The sequence below is a fragment of the Mobula birostris genome, chromosome 9 (genome assembly GCF_030028105.1).
Source record: "Mobula birostris isolate sMobBir1 chromosome 9, sMobBir1.hap1, whole genome shotgun sequence".
NCBI lineage: Eukaryota > Metazoa > Chordata > Chondrichthyes > Myliobatiformes > Myliobatidae > Mobula > Mobula birostris.
The window spans coordinates 126,108,421-126,127,169 of record NC_092378.1 but is presented as its reverse complement, the minus strand read 5'-3'; the positions used below and the strand labels follow the sequence as shown (position 1 = coordinate 126,127,169).

General features: G+C 40.0%; 1 protein-coding gene across 6 annotated transcripts in view; it reads right to left on the bottom strand.

Annotated features, from left to right (window-relative positions):
* Nucleotides 1-158: 158 nt before the first annotated feature.
* arhgdig (Rho GDP dissociation inhibitor (GDI) gamma) overlaps nt 159-18,749 on the bottom strand; it is a 112,935-nt gene continuing 94,344 nt past the window's right edge. For all 6 annotated transcript variants that reach the window (XM_072268767.1, XM_072268762.1, XM_072268769.1 and 3 more), the window contains 3 exons: nt 11,517-11,593; nt 9,736-9,799; nt 159-1,804 (listed from right to left, as the gene is read on the bottom strand). In XM_072268767.1, coding sequence (XP_072124868.1) covers nt 1,605-1,804; nt 9,736-9,799; nt 11,517-11,593 — 341 coding nt within the window. In that variant the 3' untranslated portion in view covers nt 159-1,604. The remainder of the gene's footprint in view (nt 1,805-9,735; nt 9,800-11,516; nt 11,594-18,749) is intronic.

Below are 18,749 nucleotides of genomic sequence, written 5' to 3'. Positions count from 1 at the left end.
TATCATTTTTGACTTAATATTATAATTAGGTCAACCAAGAGTATAATTAGCAAGAATTTCTTGAGGTTTAGCTTTGATGAAAGCTTTGCTTGTGGTAGATATAACTCTTCCATTCACCGTTATCAAATAAAAAATAAGAGTATGGTTTTTAAAGAGTCTTGTTCGTGCCCAATCTTTATTTGAAGCATCAAATACAGGTCACAGAAAAATAAGAGCCTCACAAGTAGATAGAATGGTTGTAACATACTGAAATAAATAGGCTTTGGTCACACAATGGAATATAGAACTGCATTAGAAAGAGCCCAGGTTTCGGACCCCTGTCTTATTACATTTTAAGAATCTTGCTAAAATGTCACAAACTGCTTTGAAATGGAAAAGGCTAACAAAATGCACATTTGTAATTTCTATAGTTAACTCTCAGAAAGAGCAGCAAAGCAGTGAAAGCTGGGAAGTGAAGTGTACTAGTACCATTATGTCACATTCCTGTGCACCTTAACACACATTTTCAAACCATTTAACATGCTGCCTCCACCACAATAATCACTAAAAGCTACCTGAATGAATTATGCTTTGTGGAAGGCAAATTCAAAAACAGGAAGAATTACAATAATGCAATTAAATTCTAATTCAAGTGAATTTGTATCTACAATAAAAGACACTGCTCTGAAAGAGTAAAAACAAAAGTACGTTTTTGTCAAATTAATTTTTAAAATTTTAAAATCTCTATCTGTTATCAGCAAAGATATTGTATTCAGAACCGATGCCATTTTTAGATAAAGCAGTGAATCAATGGCAATATGTTTGAAAAATGTCAGAAAGAAAAGCTGACAAAAAGAACAAAACTTTGAGATCCCAAAGTGCTTTACAGCTTGTGAAGTACTTTTGAAATGTAAATACAGTAGTTAACGTGCTTAATGGCAAAGGTGTTCAATGTATGGTTTCAAAGTGACTATCCATATTGAATTTTAGTTGCAAAGTGCAAATATTTCTTTCATCATTGTGAAATTTAAATATTATCAATAATTTGTAATTTAATGTTGGCTGGCTTTTCACATTGAAGTAAAATCCAAAAAAACTGTATTCGGGGAAATACAGTTCCAATGAAGTATATATCTGAAATTTTAACACATCTTTCTTTTTTGGATGTCAATTAAGTAGCTGTGCACTTCCAGCAGTTTGTGTTTTTATTTCAGATTTATGTTAATGAAGAAGCCCAATATATTATAGAACATGTGCCCGAAAGCAGAGCTTAGCAACATAGTCACTGTTCATTGGCTTCCTTTTCACATAATGAATGCCATTACAGTGTATTTTATTAGCCATTCAGAAATAACTAATCTTTCTCATATCCATGTTCACATTTAGTCATTTTGAATAGTCAATTTTAATATCAATCTTCATATCACCAATAAAACACCAGAACACACATTACTACCTAAAGCACTTGTACTAAAAGCAAAGGGTTCTGCAGACAAAGTTACTTTTGTACAATTAATGACATATGCAATTAGTAATGGTAGTAAAAAGCCGTAAAGTAACTTTGGTACCAGGACAGTAATCCCTCTGACTACCGGTTTCTATCTTATTTAAGAGTGAGCCAGGTCCTAGTCATTCCAATCCTTCTTTATATTCAGCTTCCATTCCCAGTGCAGGTGGTCACTTTTGTCGTCATCTGTGAAATGGGACTTCATGGTATACATGCCCCTCACCATAATTCCTTTTGGTGCTTCCTCAACTGGACTTATAAACTCATACTCTTCTTCTCTGGGGCCATAGCTGCCAACCATATAGGTGTCTTTGCTTGCTGTTTGCCATAAATAGAAGAGATAATTAAGGCTTAGAAAGAAAAAGTTATAACATTGTCAAGTGATTCAAGCAATTCCTCAGCAACATCCAGATTTAAACACCTGACTGAACATATTTGACTAACAATGGCATAGGATAGCATAATATGTCTTGTGATTATCTTTGGAGCTAATGATTCTACAAGCATAATTTTCAAATAATTTCAAGTCGTTTCATTTATTGAAAAAGCCAAAATATGAATGTGTGCAAATAAGATTACTGGTCAAAAGCAAGACAACTGTTTTGCTCTAGTAAGACCATTTCATTTGAAAAATATCATCATGTAAAGAATAATTGTTTGTCTTCGCATTAATCATTCTTGCAAATAAACACCACCAGAAATGGAAAAGTTGTCAATTTTGGCCATTCCATGTATACAATCTGCTTCTGCCTTCACCTGAGGCACAATAACCACTTTAAAGAGTGAAAAGTACAGCTCTTTAGTGTTATTGTAACCCCATTGAGGAGAGAAAAATGCATCATCTGGACCTGTAGTGTCACAAATCACAATAAGGGAGCTAAATGTAGCATCTACAGATTTGCAGATGACACAGTATGAGAACGCAAACAACAGGAATTCTGCAGATGCTGGAAATTCAAGCAACACACATCAAAGTTGCTGGTGAACGCAGCAGGCCAGGCAGCATCTCTAGGAAGAGGTACAGTCGACGTTTCAGGCCAAGACCCTTCGTCAGGACTAACGTTCCGTTCACCAGCAACTTTGATGTGTGTTACAGTGTGAGAAAATGTGACTGAAGCAGTGGTTGAAAAGAGGCTCCAATGTGATTTTGGACAAATTGCGTGAATGGGCAAATGCAGTTTAACATGAATAAATGTGAAATAATACTTTGATTTAAAAACAGAACGACTGATTGTTATCTACAGATAATTGATTACAGAGCAGGAAGTGACAATAAGATTAGATTAGATTAGATTATGGATCCTCTTGTAGTCATTCAAAAGGACGCATTTAGGTGCAGCAAACAATTAAGGAAGGCAAATCATATTTTGGCTGTCATTGTAAATAGACTTGAGTACAGTAATAAGATGTCATGCTACAGCTGTACAGGGCATTGGTGAAACCTCATCTGGAGTTCTGTATGCTATGTTGGTCTCTATCTGAGTAAAGAAGTTCTGTCACTGAGGGTTTGCAACACAGCTTTACTACACTGATTCTTGCGATGAGCAGATTGATGCTATGACGCAGGCAATTAAAGGAAAGGGTGCAGTCAGGTAGAGTGATAGTGACAGGAGACTCAATAGCAAGTTGAGAGGGAAATGACAGACACCAGGATGGTACATTGCATGAGAGTGTCAGGATCAAGAATATCTCTAAGTAACTGCAGAAAATTCTTGAGAGGAAGAGCAAACCGCCAGAGATCATTGTACGTGTTGGTGCAGAACAAGGGATGAGGTCCAGCAGAATGAATATAGGGAGTTAGGTAGGAAGTTAACAAGCAGGTCCTCAAAGGTTGTGATCATTGGACTACTCCTGGTGCCACATGCTTGCGAGCACAGTTAGAAATTGGTGTGTATGATGTTGTGGGCATCACTGAGTTGTGGCTAAAAGAAGATCATAGCTGGGAGCCTTAACATCCAAGGATACAAAATGAAATTAAATCCTTAGAAAGAGGTGATATAGGATCGGAAGGTGTAGAATCCTTGTGAGTAGAGATAAGAAACTGCAGGGATTAAAAAAAAACCTAATGAGAATTATACACAGGCCTCTGAACAGTAGCCAGGATGTGGGGTACAAATTACAACAGGAGGTAGAAAAGGCATGTAAAAAGGGCAGTACTATAATAGATCTCAAGAGAGTGATTTTGTAGAGTGCCTTTTCAGGTGGCTTTTTGAGCAGCTTATTGTTCAGCCCAATAGGAAATGGCAATTTTGGATTGGGTGTTGTGTAATGAACCAGATTTGATTAGGTAGCTTAAGGTAAAGGAATCTTGGGGGAGCAAAATTGATTGGAAGGGTACACTAGGCAGGGATGGCAGGAGAACATCAATGGCTGGAGTTTCCTGGAGAAATTCGGAAGGTGCAGGATAGATACATCCCAAAGGAGAAGTATTCTAAAGTTTGGTTGACACTGCAGTGGCTGACAAGGGGAGTCAAGGATAGCATAAAAGCAAAAGAAAGGGCATATAATATAGCACAAATTAGTTGGAAGTCAGAGGATTGGGAAGCTTTTAAAAACTGATAGAAGGCAACTAAAAGATGAACTATGAAGGTAAGTTAGCCAATAATATAAAAGAGGATACAAAACATTTTTACAAGCACATAAAGAGTAAAAGAGAGGTGAGAGTGGATATCGGACTGCTGGAAAATGACAGTGGAGAGGTAGTGATGAGGGATAAAGAAATTGTGGGCGAACTTAATAAGTATTGTGCGTTAGTCTTCACTATGCAAGGCACTAGCAGTATGCCAGAAATTCGAGAGTGTCGGGGGGTGGGGGGAGTGGTGCAGAAGGCCTGTGGCTGATATTACTAAGGAGAAAGTGCTTGGAAAGCTGAAATGTCTAAAGGCAGATAAGTCACCAGGACCAGATGGACTACACCTTAGGGTTCTGAAAGAGGTAGCTGAAGAAATTGTGGAAGCATTAGTTGTGATCTTTCATGAATTACCAGAATTCTAGAATGGTTCTGAAGGACTGTAAAATTGCAAATGTTACCCCACTATTTAAGGGAGGGAGGCAGAAAAAAAGCAGACATTATAAGCCAGTGAGGCTGACTTCAGTGGTTGGGAGAATGTTGGAGTCCATTATTAAGATTGAGGTTTTGGGGTACTTGGAAGTGCATAATAAAATAAGCCAGAGTCAGCATGATTTTCTCATGGGGAAATTTTGCCTGATAAATCTTTGAGGAAATAACAGGTAGGATAGATAAAGGAGAGTCAGTGAATGTTGTTTACTTGGATTTTCAGAAGGCCTTTGACAAGGTGCTGCACATGAGGCTGTTATCAAACTAAGAACCCATGGTATTACAGGAAAGATACTAGCATGAATAGAGCATTGGCTAACTGGCAGGAAGCAAAAGTTAAAATAAAGGGAATCTTATCTGGTTGGCTGCTGGTGATTAGTGGGAAGCTGCAGGGGTCAGTGTTGGGATCGCTGCTTTTCACATTATATGTTAATGACATGGATGACAGAATTGATGTCTTTGTGGCCAGATTTGCAAATAATATGAAGATAGGTGGAAGGGCAGATAGTGTTGTGGATGCAGGGAGTCTGCAGAAAGACTTAGACAGATTAGGAGGATGGGTAATGAAGTGACAGATGGAATATAGTGTAGGGAAGTATACAGTCATGCACTACGTAAGTAATGAAGGCATAGACTACCTTTTAAATGAGGGAAAAAACAGAAATCAAAGGTGCAAAGGGACTTGGGAGTCCTTGTGCAAGATTCCCTAAAGGTTAACTTGAAGGTTGAGTCAGTGGTAAGGAAGTCCTATGCAATGTAGGAATTCATTTTTAGAGGACTAGGATATAAAAGCAAAGATGTAATGCTGGCGCTTTATAAGGCATTGGTCAGACTGCACGGAGCATTGTGAGCTGTTTTGGTCCTCTTATCTAAGAAAGGATGTGCTGGCATTGGAGAGGGTCCAGAGGAGGTTCATGAGAATGGTTCTGGAAATGAAAGGATTAATGTATGAGGAGCATATGATGACTCTGGGCTTGTACTGACTAGAGTTTAGAAGCAGGAGGAGGGATCTCATTGAAGCCTGTCAAATATTGAAAGGCCTTAATAGAGTGGATGTGGAGAGGATGTTTCCTATAGTGGGGGAGTCTAGGACCAGAGAGCACAGCTTCAGAATGTTAACTCAGAACATAGATGCTGAGGAATTTCTTTAGACAGAGGGCAGTGGACATATGGAATTAATTGCCACAGATGGCTATGGAGGCCAAGTCAAGGAATATATTTAAAGAATAGGTTAATAGGTTCTTGATTAGTCAGGCATCAAAGGTTACGAGGGAGGAGGCAAGTGAATGGGATTGAGAGAGACAATAAATCAGCTATGATAGAATGGTGGAGCAGACTCGATGGGCCGAATGGCCTAATTATGCTCCTATGATTAAATAGAAAGTCAGGCCAGATGGACTCAATGTGGAGGAGCTGATGCAGAGGGGCAGGAGTTCAGGTTCTTGGACTATTGACTTCTTCTGAGGTGGAGCTGACCTGTACAAGTGGTACAGGTTGCACTTGAACAGGAGAGAGACCAATATCCTTGCAGGGAAAACTTGTTAATACTACACAGGAGGATTTAAGGTAACTTGGCAGTGGACTGGGACTCTGAGCAGGAGCAAGTCCTAGATAAAGCAGTGACCTGCAAGAGTGAATCAGATTAGCCAGAAGTACAGTAAAGGCAGGGAAAGGAATACTCAGGGAATCTTCTGTTATATCAGTGCATGTGGTTTAACAGGCAAGGTGGATGAACTAAAGTATGGATTGGCTCTGAATACAGGGTGTTATATCTATAACAGAAACATGGGCTGGCAGCTCAATATTCCAAGATGAAGATGCTACAGGCATGACTGTGGCGAGGAGGGGGTGTAGCCTTTCTGATTACAACCAGCAGTACTTAGAGATGACATTCTTGGGGGATCATCCGTGAGGCCTTATGGGTAGAACGTAGAAACAGAAAGAGGTGCATCACTCTAGGTCCCCACCCCAAGCCCCAACAATAAGCAGAAACCTGATGAGCAGTTGTACAGAGAAATTTCTCACAATTGTAGGAATAATAGGATTATATCAGTGATATTTTCAAATTTGACTGGGCCACCCAGATGTTACGGGCCTGGGCAGGGTGGAATTTGTGACATAAGTTCAGGAAAGTTTCTTGCAGAGAATAAGGCAATACTGGACCTCCCCTTCGGGAACACGGCCGAGCAGGTAATTGAAGTGGAAGCCAGGAAACACACTGTCTCCAGTGACCCTAATTCTATTCATTTTAATATAGTGATGGAAAAGAATGTGTGTGCTGCTCTGGAAAAGGAAGGCAGAGGTCCACGGGTTAGGGTGTTGTATTGGAGTAAGCAAGTTGTTGAATTGGGAGAATCCAGTAGAGGTGGAATGAGGGAGCCTGTTTGAAAGGCAGAAATAGCAAGTGGAAGGCCTTTAAGAGTATGATAGCAAATGTTCAGGAGTGGCATATTCCCATGAGAGTGAGGAGAAGTTTAGGTAAACCTGACAAGTTTAGGTAACCTTGGCTGATGAGATATTGAAGCTCTGGTCAGGTAAAAGGGTTTAGGAAGGGAGGACTGAATCTTTTAAGATTAAAAAGATTAAGAATATTCTTAAAAAGGAAATCAGGAGGGTAAAGAGAGCATATGTGATGGATCTGGCAGGTTAAGGTTTAGGAAAATCCTAATTAGGCTCTTGGACGGAAATGTCAACTGTTTATTCACCTACATAGATCCTGCCTGACTTGCTGAGTTCCTCCAGCACTTAGAGTGTGTTGCTCTACATATCCAGCAAATTCTTATGTCTAAGGAAAATTTCAAGAGGTTCTATAGCTATATTAAAAGTAAAAGTGTAGCTAGGATGAGAGCAGACCCCATGAGAGATCAGCAGGGCTGCCTGTGTCTCAAGCCACTGGAGAGGAGTAGGATTTTTGACAAACATTTCTCCTCAGTTTTACTAAGGAGAAAATCAAGGTTGCTTGAGACATGGATAACAAGTGAAGATGCTCTGGAGGGCATTTGTTTTACCAGGGAGGAAGTAGTTACAGTCTTATAGTGCATTAAGATGGATACTCCCCAGGGCCTGACGAAGTTCATCTTTTCTGTGATGCTAACAAAGAAATTGTGGAGGCCCTTGCAGAGATCTTTGCTTCGTTGTTAGCCACTGGTGTCATTTCCAAAGACTGGAAAGTGGCTATGTTGTTCCATTGTTAAAAAAGGGTAGCAAGGAGAATCCAGGGAACTACAGAAAATGGAGGGAATTCTGAAGGACAGGATCTATCAGCATTTGGATAAACAGAGTCTATTTAGAGGAGTTAGCATGGCTTTTGCGTGTGGAAAGCAGTACTTCACAAATCTTTCAGGGTGCTTTGAAGAGTTCGTCAAAAAGGTAGATGAGGGGCTAGTGGATGTTGTCCGTTTCAACTTTAGCAAGGCCTTCAACAAGGTCCCATATGGAAGGGTAGGAGCCATAGAATCCAGAAAGAGCTAGTTAGGTGGATTCAAATTTGGTTCAGAGGTAGGAATCGGAGGATAGTGGTTGAAGGGTGTTTCTCAGAATGGTGGCTGGTAACTAGGGGGTCACTGTTAGGACCATTGCTATGATTTGATGTGAATTCATAAAGATTGACCAGTAAGTTTGCAGATGACACAAAATTAGGTGTTGTTGATTGTGACAAAGGCTATAGCAGATTATAGGGAGATCCTGATTGGTTAGGGATGTCCCCCAAGCAGTGGAAAATGGATTTCAATGCAGATAAGTGTAAGGTGATATATTTTATAAAGTCCAACCAGCTAGGACTTGTATTGTGAATAGTAGGGTGTGAGGGAGTGTAATGGTGTACAAGAGCATAGTTTGTTGAAAGCAGGATCACAGGTAGACAGAGTGGTGAGAGCGCTTTGTAGCTTGCTGGCCTTTATCAGTGAAGGCAATAAGTAAAGGGATTGGCCTCATTTGGTGTACTGTGTACCACTTTGGTCATTCTGTTATAGGGAAGACATGGTTAGAGTGGAAAGAGTGCAGAAAAGCTTTATGAGGATATTGCCAAGATTGTCAGAACCAGATATTATAGGAAGAGACAGGCCAGGATAGATCTTTATTTCTTAGAATGTAGGAGAATGAGGGGTGACTTTATCGAATGTTCAAAATGATTAAGTCTTCTCCCATGGTAGGGGAGTCCAAAAACAGGGGGTTATAGATTTAGGATGAGATTTAAAAGGGACCTGAGGGACAACATTTTCTCTCAGAGGGTGGTGAGCATATGGAACAAGCTGCCAGAAGTGGTTGAGGCAGGTACAACAGTATCACTTATTTATTTGTTGGAATGGGCCCTTCCAGTCCTTCAAGCCACACCACCCAGCAATCCCCCGATTTATTCCTTGTCTAATCACAGGACAACATACGATGACCAAATATCCAACCAACCGGTACGTCTTTGGACTGTGGGAGGAAACCGGAGCACCCGGAGGAACCCCAGGCGATCATGGGAGGAATGTACAAACTCCTATTTAATAAGCACTTGCATAGCCACGTGCAGGGAAAGACTTAGAGATTTGAGCCGAATTCCGGAAAATTGGACAAGCTGGGTGGGAACTGTAACCGTCGTGGATTTGCTGGGCTGGAGGGCATGCATCTGTGCTGTATTGCTCAATGATATCTGAGTCAACTGGGATAAATTCACCGGAGTTTAGATAGTTAAGAGGTGATCTCACAGAAATACTAAGAAGATTAGATAGACTAGATAGACACATCTCCCCGACGGATGCATAGTGCAGAACAAAGGGTCACAAAATCAAGTCAAGGAGCATGTCACTTAGAACCAAGAACCAAGATCAGGAGAGTTTTCTTCACCCAAAGATTGGTAAATTTGTGGAATGTGGTACAAGTGATCAATAATAATACTATAATAATTTAGTTATTAAAATTTACCCAAGGAAACAGATATGTTTCTTAAAGAAAAACAAGTTTGAGGAATATGGGGAGAATGGAAGAGTGGAACACTGATGTGCATCATCAACCATAACTACGATGGATGGTGCAGCAGACCTGAAGGGCTGAATAGTCTCCTCCTGCTTTCTGTACGTAATAATTCAAGAGAATGCATGCTCTGCTTAGACTAATCAGACCACTTGCTCAAGTGCAAATGTTTTTATCTGTCTTCATATATTTTAGACAAAGTGCCTAGGATATTGTAATCCCACGTGCGACTCACCCTGCAAACGTCCTTTGCACGTGTAATGGATGTACTTTAAGCCTGAAACAATTTCTCTGTTAACCTAAAAAAGAAATCAATAAGCTATTTCATTCCTAAGTTTCAACATTATCAATGTACTTAAACTGATTACGTTTCACAAACACAATATAATTTCATGAGGCAGCTAGGGTTAAATACAAACCTACCTTCCATTCAGTTACGAGCGGATTAGCAATTCTTGTTCTTCACTTACTGTAGGGCGTCGGCCATACTGAGCTCCACTGTATTTCCCCCCACCTAACTCTTTGACTAATAGAATTCTACTATTCGATGAGGTTAGCCAGGCTCCATGGAGTCAGTGAACGACTGAACTTAAAATAAATTATTTTTAAAATTAAGCATTTTTCTCATCTTCCTCTGGCAAAGTACTTGAGCTCAATTTGCAACTGCATAATGCAATGAAAGTGGAAGTAGGAGATCTGCCTATGCTTGACTATTACTAGAGTACAGAAATATTTTCAAAGAAGAATTTAAGTCTTCTGTGAGAATTTTTGCTGTATTCTACAGAACAAATCAAATGTGAAAGTATTGCCTTTGTGCACCACAGCAACTGGTAGCATTAATCAAATCCAACATAATAGCTGCATGTTCTCCTTCTGTGGCATAATTCTTGGGTATAATTCCAATGCAAAAGACCTTTACAACTATGAAATTATTCAAAAAATTCAATGGCTTGATTTATTAGTTCTGAATAGTTCAAGCACTGAACAAAAATACAGTGGAGTCAATGTGTCATACAGCACAGAAATGGACACTTTGGCCCGCAACGTCCATACCAACCTTATTGTCCATCTACACTAATCTCATGTGCAAGCATTAGGTCCACATCCTATCTATGCATCTGTCTAAAATGCCTTTCAGACACAGTAAATGTATGTGATTCTAGCATCTCCTCCAGAAGCATGAACTACATTGTGTAAAATAATTATCTCTCAAATCCCCTTCCTCTCACGTAAACCCATTTCCCAAGAGGGAAATCTGTTATCAAACCCCTGATGTTAAACCAGAGAGAGAGAGAGAAAATCAGGTGTGTAAATGAATTGAATGTAGGGATTGCTGAAATTATCTTGAAGAGCAAAGTGATCAGTAAGGCAGAAAGCTTTACAGCCAGAAAGAGCACAAAGTATAACATTCTGAGACAGAATCAGAATCATTGACGGGTAAGGAAGAGCAATTTCACTCCACTTTGGTTATTGATCAGCTAGCACCAAGCATGAGAGGTGGACAAACAGTTGAATGTTCATCAACATGCAGCACAAAACAGAACAGAGCAATAAACCCAGATACAAGACACTCACAGCATGAAGTAAGATGACAGTCATAATTATAACCGAGCTGCAAATGACCATTTCAAAATCCTTCATTAAATCAAAGGAAAGGAAGGAAAGGCACATCGCATCAGGAGTTTCTCCGGTTAGTGGACGATTTCCCTCCACGCCTCTCAGACATAGTGGGGAACCGCGTACGAGGCAAGTTACAGCAGTGGTTTGCCATTGGGTTTCCAAAGAGATCACCAGCTCGTAACCCAGCACGGATGGAAAGCATGCAGGGGAGCCGGCTGGATTCGAACTCGGCACCTTTCGTGCCGAAGTACAATGCCGCTACCAGCCAGGTCTTCATTAAATCAAGGCTTTGAAATTGTCATTCTAAATGCAAAGATGTGTTAAGAACAAGGCTTTGAATTCTTCGAAGTTATTCAATACTATTACATCTATTGGCATTAAAATTAAAATTCTTACTTTAAAGTTAATTTTCAATCTGTATTCAACACCTTCCTTCAGCACAAAGGTCTTCTTCTTCAGAGCTGCCAGGTCACCTGGAAAATAAATTGTATCATACAGCAATTTATACCTTTGACTTGACACTAAGTTAGAAAACAGTCTTGGTGAGGCACATTATGAATCAGCAATAATGACCTCTTAATACAAACTTTACACCACATTTGGGAGCTGTTTGTGCTGCCCAATAAATCGGGTAAATGGCCCTTACTGGCACAAGAAAACACACAAAAAAAAGAAATACACTGTTTTGAATTCTCAGTTTTGAAATGCTAGACTTTGGAAAAATGATAACTATTATTAATGTTCATATTGGTTTAGAAAATGCACTAAATTATAAATGGCATGTACTTCACAAACAAATATCACTTTCACTATTTTTCCTTTTCATTAATTCAGTAATCCTTTCAAGAAAATGGCTAAAGCTTATGACTAATTCTCGTCTTGAATATCTTCATGCTATAGACTGAAAATGTGGCTATCTCTACACTGAGGCATGGTACAAAGGCTGTTCTACATCTATGACTCACTCAGAGCTTCTGTGTTAAGAACAGAAAAAAGTCCAATAGATTTAAATGCTGATGAACAACCTGCAGAGGGCAGCACTTCTAAACCTTTCTTGAAAGGGTAATATAGATCCTGAAACAAAAGCAAAGAGGAAAGATCATGATGTGCAATTAATGTACCACAGTTGGCAATGCAGGCACAATGTAAACTTAATGCATACTATTCACTTTAATGATTTCAGGACCAACCCAACATTATCCATATTGCTGCTTTGCTAGATGAGAAATATAAGTAGCAGGCAAGCACCAGCTGAAACTGTACCATCGGAAGCTAGGATGGGTCCACTCCAAGAGTAATTCACTGTGGCCACAGCTGACAACAACAGGAGTTCAAGTGAACCTGATCTGAGAGATACTCACACCAGCACAACTCTGAAAAGGGCGAGGGCTTTATGGTTTACAGATGTTGGATGTTGGAGAAGCAGCTGGAGGAAATGGAGAGATGACCTGGACCTTCAGGAAAAAGAAACGCCCTCTAGATGCTCACTGGGAAAGCCGTGGAATTAGACGAACTTGGAGGTCAATGTTAGGAATCAAACCTCAGGATGCAAATAATCCAGTGACCTCAAACAACTGATGAAGTTCAATGAGTGCATTTTCCACTCCACAACAGCACCAGCAGACACCATTCAATGCCCTCAAACTCTGTGACTCAATTAACAACAATACTGTCGATAAGGATCTGATTTTAACAATTATAGGTTGACTTCATCCTCAAATATATTACCACTTCATCTTCATCACTCTCTCTCTCAGAATGCCAGTGTCAATTATGAAAACCATGTTGTCACAAAAGAATTGGTAACACTGAATGGGGCACTTGATCTCTCTCTCATAGCTCATAACAGCACAAAGGCAGAAGAAATATCTAGAGGTATACTGACATCCTAATCCCCAACAGTGCTGACACTCACAGACACATCAATGGATAAAGCCTAAATTAATGATGAATTGAAAACTGTTGGATATTGAAGGTATTTAAAGATTAATTTTATTTGTCACATCGAAACATACAGTGAAACGTATCGTTTTGTGTCAATGGCCAACACAGATCAAAGACTGTGTCGGGGGCAGCCCGCAAGAGTTGCCGTAACTCACTAACCCTAACTGTACACAGTCAGGGAGTGCACATGCACACTCCTTACAGACTGCGGCAGAAACCAGGCGCCGACTGGAGCACGCTGGTGCAGTAAAGTGGCTGCACTAGCTGTCACGTTGCTGTGCTGCCCCTCATATCACATCTCATTAGAAACCATATACTTTGATTAAGGTGAAACAGAGTCATAACTTTAATGATTCCTACCAATATAACCTTATTATGCCTTTTTCCTTTGAGGTATCACATGCCAGGCAGTTCAGGAACAGAAGGGGAACAGTGAAGATGAAAAGACAGCGCCATGTGACTTTGCACTGCTTACCACAATTCCTGAACTCAACACTCATGTATTTAAAGAATTGCAAACAACTTGGGGGGGGGGGGGAGGGGGAGAGGGTACAGGGGAGGTTATGGAATTAAGATGATGTAGAACTTTGTGCAGAGCTTGTCGTATATCTTTTCAGCGTGGAATTCCCAACTTACACAGTTGGGGATTAACATGGATGCAGCATCTCATGATGCAAGCCTCAGTCCTTCTCCTGAATCTGAATACTAACTTGGAAACACAGACCTCTGCCATCAAAGACATTCTTAGAATATCACAGCAATATGTCCATCAACTGATTACTGGAAATCTTGTAGAAACCCCAGTTAGAGGCGGTATGCCCACGACAGGAACTTGGTATCCTCTGCCAGTGGTTTTGCATACCAGCTAGTCCAGCTTGCATGTGGCAAAGAGGTACTGTCCAGAACCAGGCCTTCACAACTCAGAGCTGCTTGAAGATGTCCTCCATCTGCAGTCTGCTCTGCATTCCAATAGCCATCAGGAAAATCCACCTGGTAACAGGCACTCACAGAATGGAAGGAGAGCTGGTTATCTTTGCAATATGGTAAATCTCATTTACAAAGATGTTTTGGAATAATTATTTGCTGGGGACACTTACTTTTGTATCATGGGTGAACAACTAATGTGATAATCGAAGGCAAAGGGAAGGTACATGAGCTGAGCAGGGAACTGGGTTTGTAGTTACTGGTAATGCATTAAGATGATCTTAAGGGGGCCGGCTGGTGGCGCAGCGACATCAGCGCCAGACTCGGAAGCGGAGGTTCCCGGGTTCGAAACTAGTCAGGTCTGCCCCCACGCATGCTTTCCATCCGTGCCAGGTTGAGTATCGAGATCGCAACTCGACCTCGTAAAATAAAGGGAAAATACTGTGAAAATGTCTGTGTGAGGAGTGGCGCGCCGCACAGTCTCTCTCACTCACGCTCCGCGCCTTGTAAAAGCCATGAAAAATCCATCATCACGGACGCACACGCAGACGCACACGCACAGACTCGCACGCCAAAAAAAAGATGATTTTAAGGATTAGTTAGGCAGAGGTGGGCTGTCAGATTGTCACTTCCTTCTTCTGTTTCCTCCACTTTCAGCTTCATTTTTTCCTTGTTTTCCTGCCTCCCATGAGCTCAGTGTATTTTTGTGTCTAGAGCTATAATTACATATGGGTCGGAGGTGCACGTAGCAGACTATCGGGAAAAATCTCCCGATTACTGTGGCACCTTCCAAAGTGGCTCAGTCAGTGCAAGCCTGCTTCAGTAATCTGCCCTATCAGAGATTGTGTGCTAGTCCTGCTTTCACTGGATACATTTTGCCGCACGTGGAACATGCATCAGAACCATCAGCCATGCAATCTGCGGATTTCATTTGTTGGCAAGTGGCTGTCCTCTGGTTTGCTATAGTCACTCAAGTGTAGTTAGCATAATGGGTTGATGTATAGAATCTAAACACATTGACCTACATGGTTTTCTACCTTTGGCTGCACGTAAATGGGCGATACAGGAAAAGAACCATTTTGGTTCAGGTATGAAGTAGAGTTGGCATGCAACATCCTTAAAGTCAAGTGTGCACTTGTTCAACATTCAGCTTCAGAGGCTTCTATCACAAAAAAAGTTGATGGCAAAATGCTACAACTCTTTCTTCCTTCAGCCTGGAAGGTACCAGCTGGGTGACAGATGGCGAATTAAATACATTATTGATGAAAATGCATCGGGTAGAAATGAAAGAATGAAACATCTCTTTGTGTGCTTAACTTTACAGACTTAAAAGCTTGTAAAGTCCATAAAATAGACCTACTTAAGATTAAATAGTGATGTGGGATAGAAATGGGCCACAAATATATGGACCCAACATCTACTTCTCTTCCCCACACAATTTATTGCCCTTTTTTCAAGAAAAAGATCAATACATAAAGCATTAAATTACAAGCCTGTCATGTGCTAACATCACAAGGATACAAGAGCTTTATGATTACATTATTTGACGCAGAGTGAAAAGCATGAGCTATTGATCTCAAGACCTGATTTTAAATTCCATCTTGCTCGCTGAGGATTTAAATTCAAGCAATTAAGTAATTACAGAAACTTTTTAAAAACTAATACCAGTGACCAGTTAAATACTGCCTTGTTGGAAGAACCTGTTTGGTTTACTACAACAGAAAATGTGCTGTCTTTACTTAAGCTACATCCACACTACACCAGATAATTTTGAAAACACCGATTTTGAGTAAAAACAACAGGCGTACACACTAAGCGTTTTTCAAAATAGCTCTGTCCACGCTAACACAGATATTTGGGCGAATCTCCTCTACTGGGCATGCGCAGGGCACACAGAAAACAAGTGAAGAGGAAACGGTATACTAGTGCACGTTTTGTCCAGTTACAGAGTAGAAAAACTTCAAAGGAATTGCTCTTGGCTCTCGCGCAGGAGGACTTAAAACTAAAAAAAAAACAAATACTGGAGCGCATGGAGGCAACCGACAGGGAGTTCACAGACAGTATGACCCAGCTGACGATGAGCATTGAAAAACTGACTAACTCTCTTGCATTAATAAAGCACCTAGTTAAATGTATAACACATGTCTGCATCAGCGTTATCTTGTATTTCCATACAATGTTACATTAGGCTGTTACACATCTATTGTCAGAGAAGTACTTGCATAAATATGTAAACCACCTTCATACAAGCAAGGACAGAAAACAGGGCGAAGTGAGAATACTTATTTATTCAGTAAGCTATGGGTCAAAGTATTTGGTGAGTACATTTCTAACTCTTCTGGCTTCAGTCTCGTTGCCGTCTGTTCTGAAATTGTTAGGTTATATGGGGGGGTGCATTCAAGAAAACAATGAAATGCCGCGCTGTGGCCGTCTGTTCCAGCATGTCATGACAGCGGTTTTAAAAAGTCAAAAAAGCTCACTTTACAATTTAACTCTCACGCCGTTCACACTGTCTGCGCATTATAACAGCCGTACGGCAGTGCTTGCGCAGTACCAAGCAGAAGCAGGAAAAGCATTGTTGTTGTGGTGTTGTCATGACAGCGTTTTTAAATCTCTCCGTTTACCCCGTACACACTGCAGCGGATATTAGGCGTTTTCAGATTTATTCACTCTGGAGACTGTTTCTGAAAATCTCCATTTTCGGGGGATGAAAACGCGGCTTTAGTGTGGACGGAGGGTCAAAACGAAGAGAAAAAGCTTTGTTTGCAAACTTATCCGGCATAGTGTGGACATAGCCTTAGTCTTGGCTAAATATAACTCCAGACCTATCACAGTAGTTGACTCTTAACAGTTCACAATGGACTGTTTATTTTATTTCATTAATTTTAAAGACGATGGCAAACAAATTAAAGACAGACATTAAGTCCTAGTCCCATGAATTGTCTTTTGAAAGAATAAATTTAAAAGAAAACAAAGACAGTGTTGCTATTCACTGGCACGATGATGCATTAATTTTCAACTCCTTCCCTCCCAACTGGAAATCTTTCAAAGTTCAAGAAATGATTAGTAGTGCTTGAAAGTGAGGGAAATTCAGGGTGCTACATTTCATCCACAGCTGGAGTCATTGATCCAATTCGATCTCATTTAGAATCATTCCTGAATTGATTGCTACTGCAACACTAAAGTTCATTAAATCAATAATTGTAAATGCAAAATAAAATTCAAGCTGTTCTTAGGTTCAAATTAAGATCAGGTTTATATTCAGTGTTGAATCACAAGTTTATTGTCAGTATACCATAACAAAACCTATAGTCTGAAAAATCATCAATATTTACCTTTAATACATTTCAGTGCTGATTATAATAGCTGTTATTCAGATTTTTTAAAAAACAGTATTAAGATGTTAATCAGAGGCTCTTGCTGTGTTTTGCTATTGGTTCCAAAGTTGAGTTAGCTGTTCAGACCAGTGAGCACACAGGCATGCAATGCCAAAGGTCAAAGTTCTTGATAATGTCAGATTTGGAAGTTGAATCTGTTAGTTCACGTCACTCCTGAGGTCTTCTAGTGAAACAGACCCTTCATTTTGCTTCTAAGATCCTAGAGCAGGGCATATCTGCTGTAATATGAGAGATCCTATTGACTTTAATGTGTTCAGTAAAGTTATACAGTAGACTAAGAAAAAAAGGGAAATCTGGGTTACTGAAATCATTTTGCTGTAATTTAGTCTTCTTAATTATCTGTGTTTTAGTTATTTATTTTTAAATTTTACCTGTTTTACTTCTGTTATTTGCTTTCAAACGTTTCTGCTGTCCAAAGACAAAAACTATTAAAATCGCTCGCAAGGTTTACATCCCGCTCAGCGTGGGGAATGTTTTGCCAGCTAGCAAAGAAAGGTTGGGAACGCTTTGGCAGAATGAATTCCACATGAAGGCCCAGTTGCCATTTAGACCATGTTACTGAAATCTGGGGCTTTGGACTTGTGAGATTGTCCCTCTGCAGCCAGACCAGGTAGTAGGGCAGCAATTCTAGAACCTAGATGAGTAATCAGGCTAGTAAAATCTGGCTCTTGCAATTTTGCATTCTCTCCAAAGCCAACACTGGAAATAAATGGTAAGCACACTGACTTTGGAGATACCAGAAACAGCCAGGAGTGAAAGTAAAGTCATTTCAACAATTAGGAATTATGAAGAATTTGATGATATCAATAATGATCTTGAATGGTACAATGAAAATGAAGATTTGCAGGATGAAATCATCAAAAGCACTGTATGAATATAGTCCATTATCTACACTAGGTGTCTGCACTTATTTTGATTTTGTTCATTGACAATCAATCAAAAGAACACGACAGCATACATTGGATGAATTCCTCCGCCGATAACTATAAGGAAAGAATACACAGTTTTATAGTACTGTACTAGTATTGGTAATGTTCTAACTTGTTCTGTATTTCACTTAAATACACAATTTGTTACTCAGTTAAACTGTAGTTTGTCTTTTTATACCTTTTTAGCTATTTCCATGAAACTTCGGCTGATTAGGGCAATGCTTAATTGGGCCAAAATACATAGGTCCTAATGCATCCCAATTAACCGGAATACCATTGTGTTTGTATATATTAGTGAAAGGTGGTGGGTGATAAAGTGGATCACATCATTACCCTTCAATCCCTGGGATCTGATATTGCATCCAACATGGATGATAGTATTGCATCTCTTTCCAGGGCTACAGTAGGAAACTTTGTCACATGGTGTGAACAGA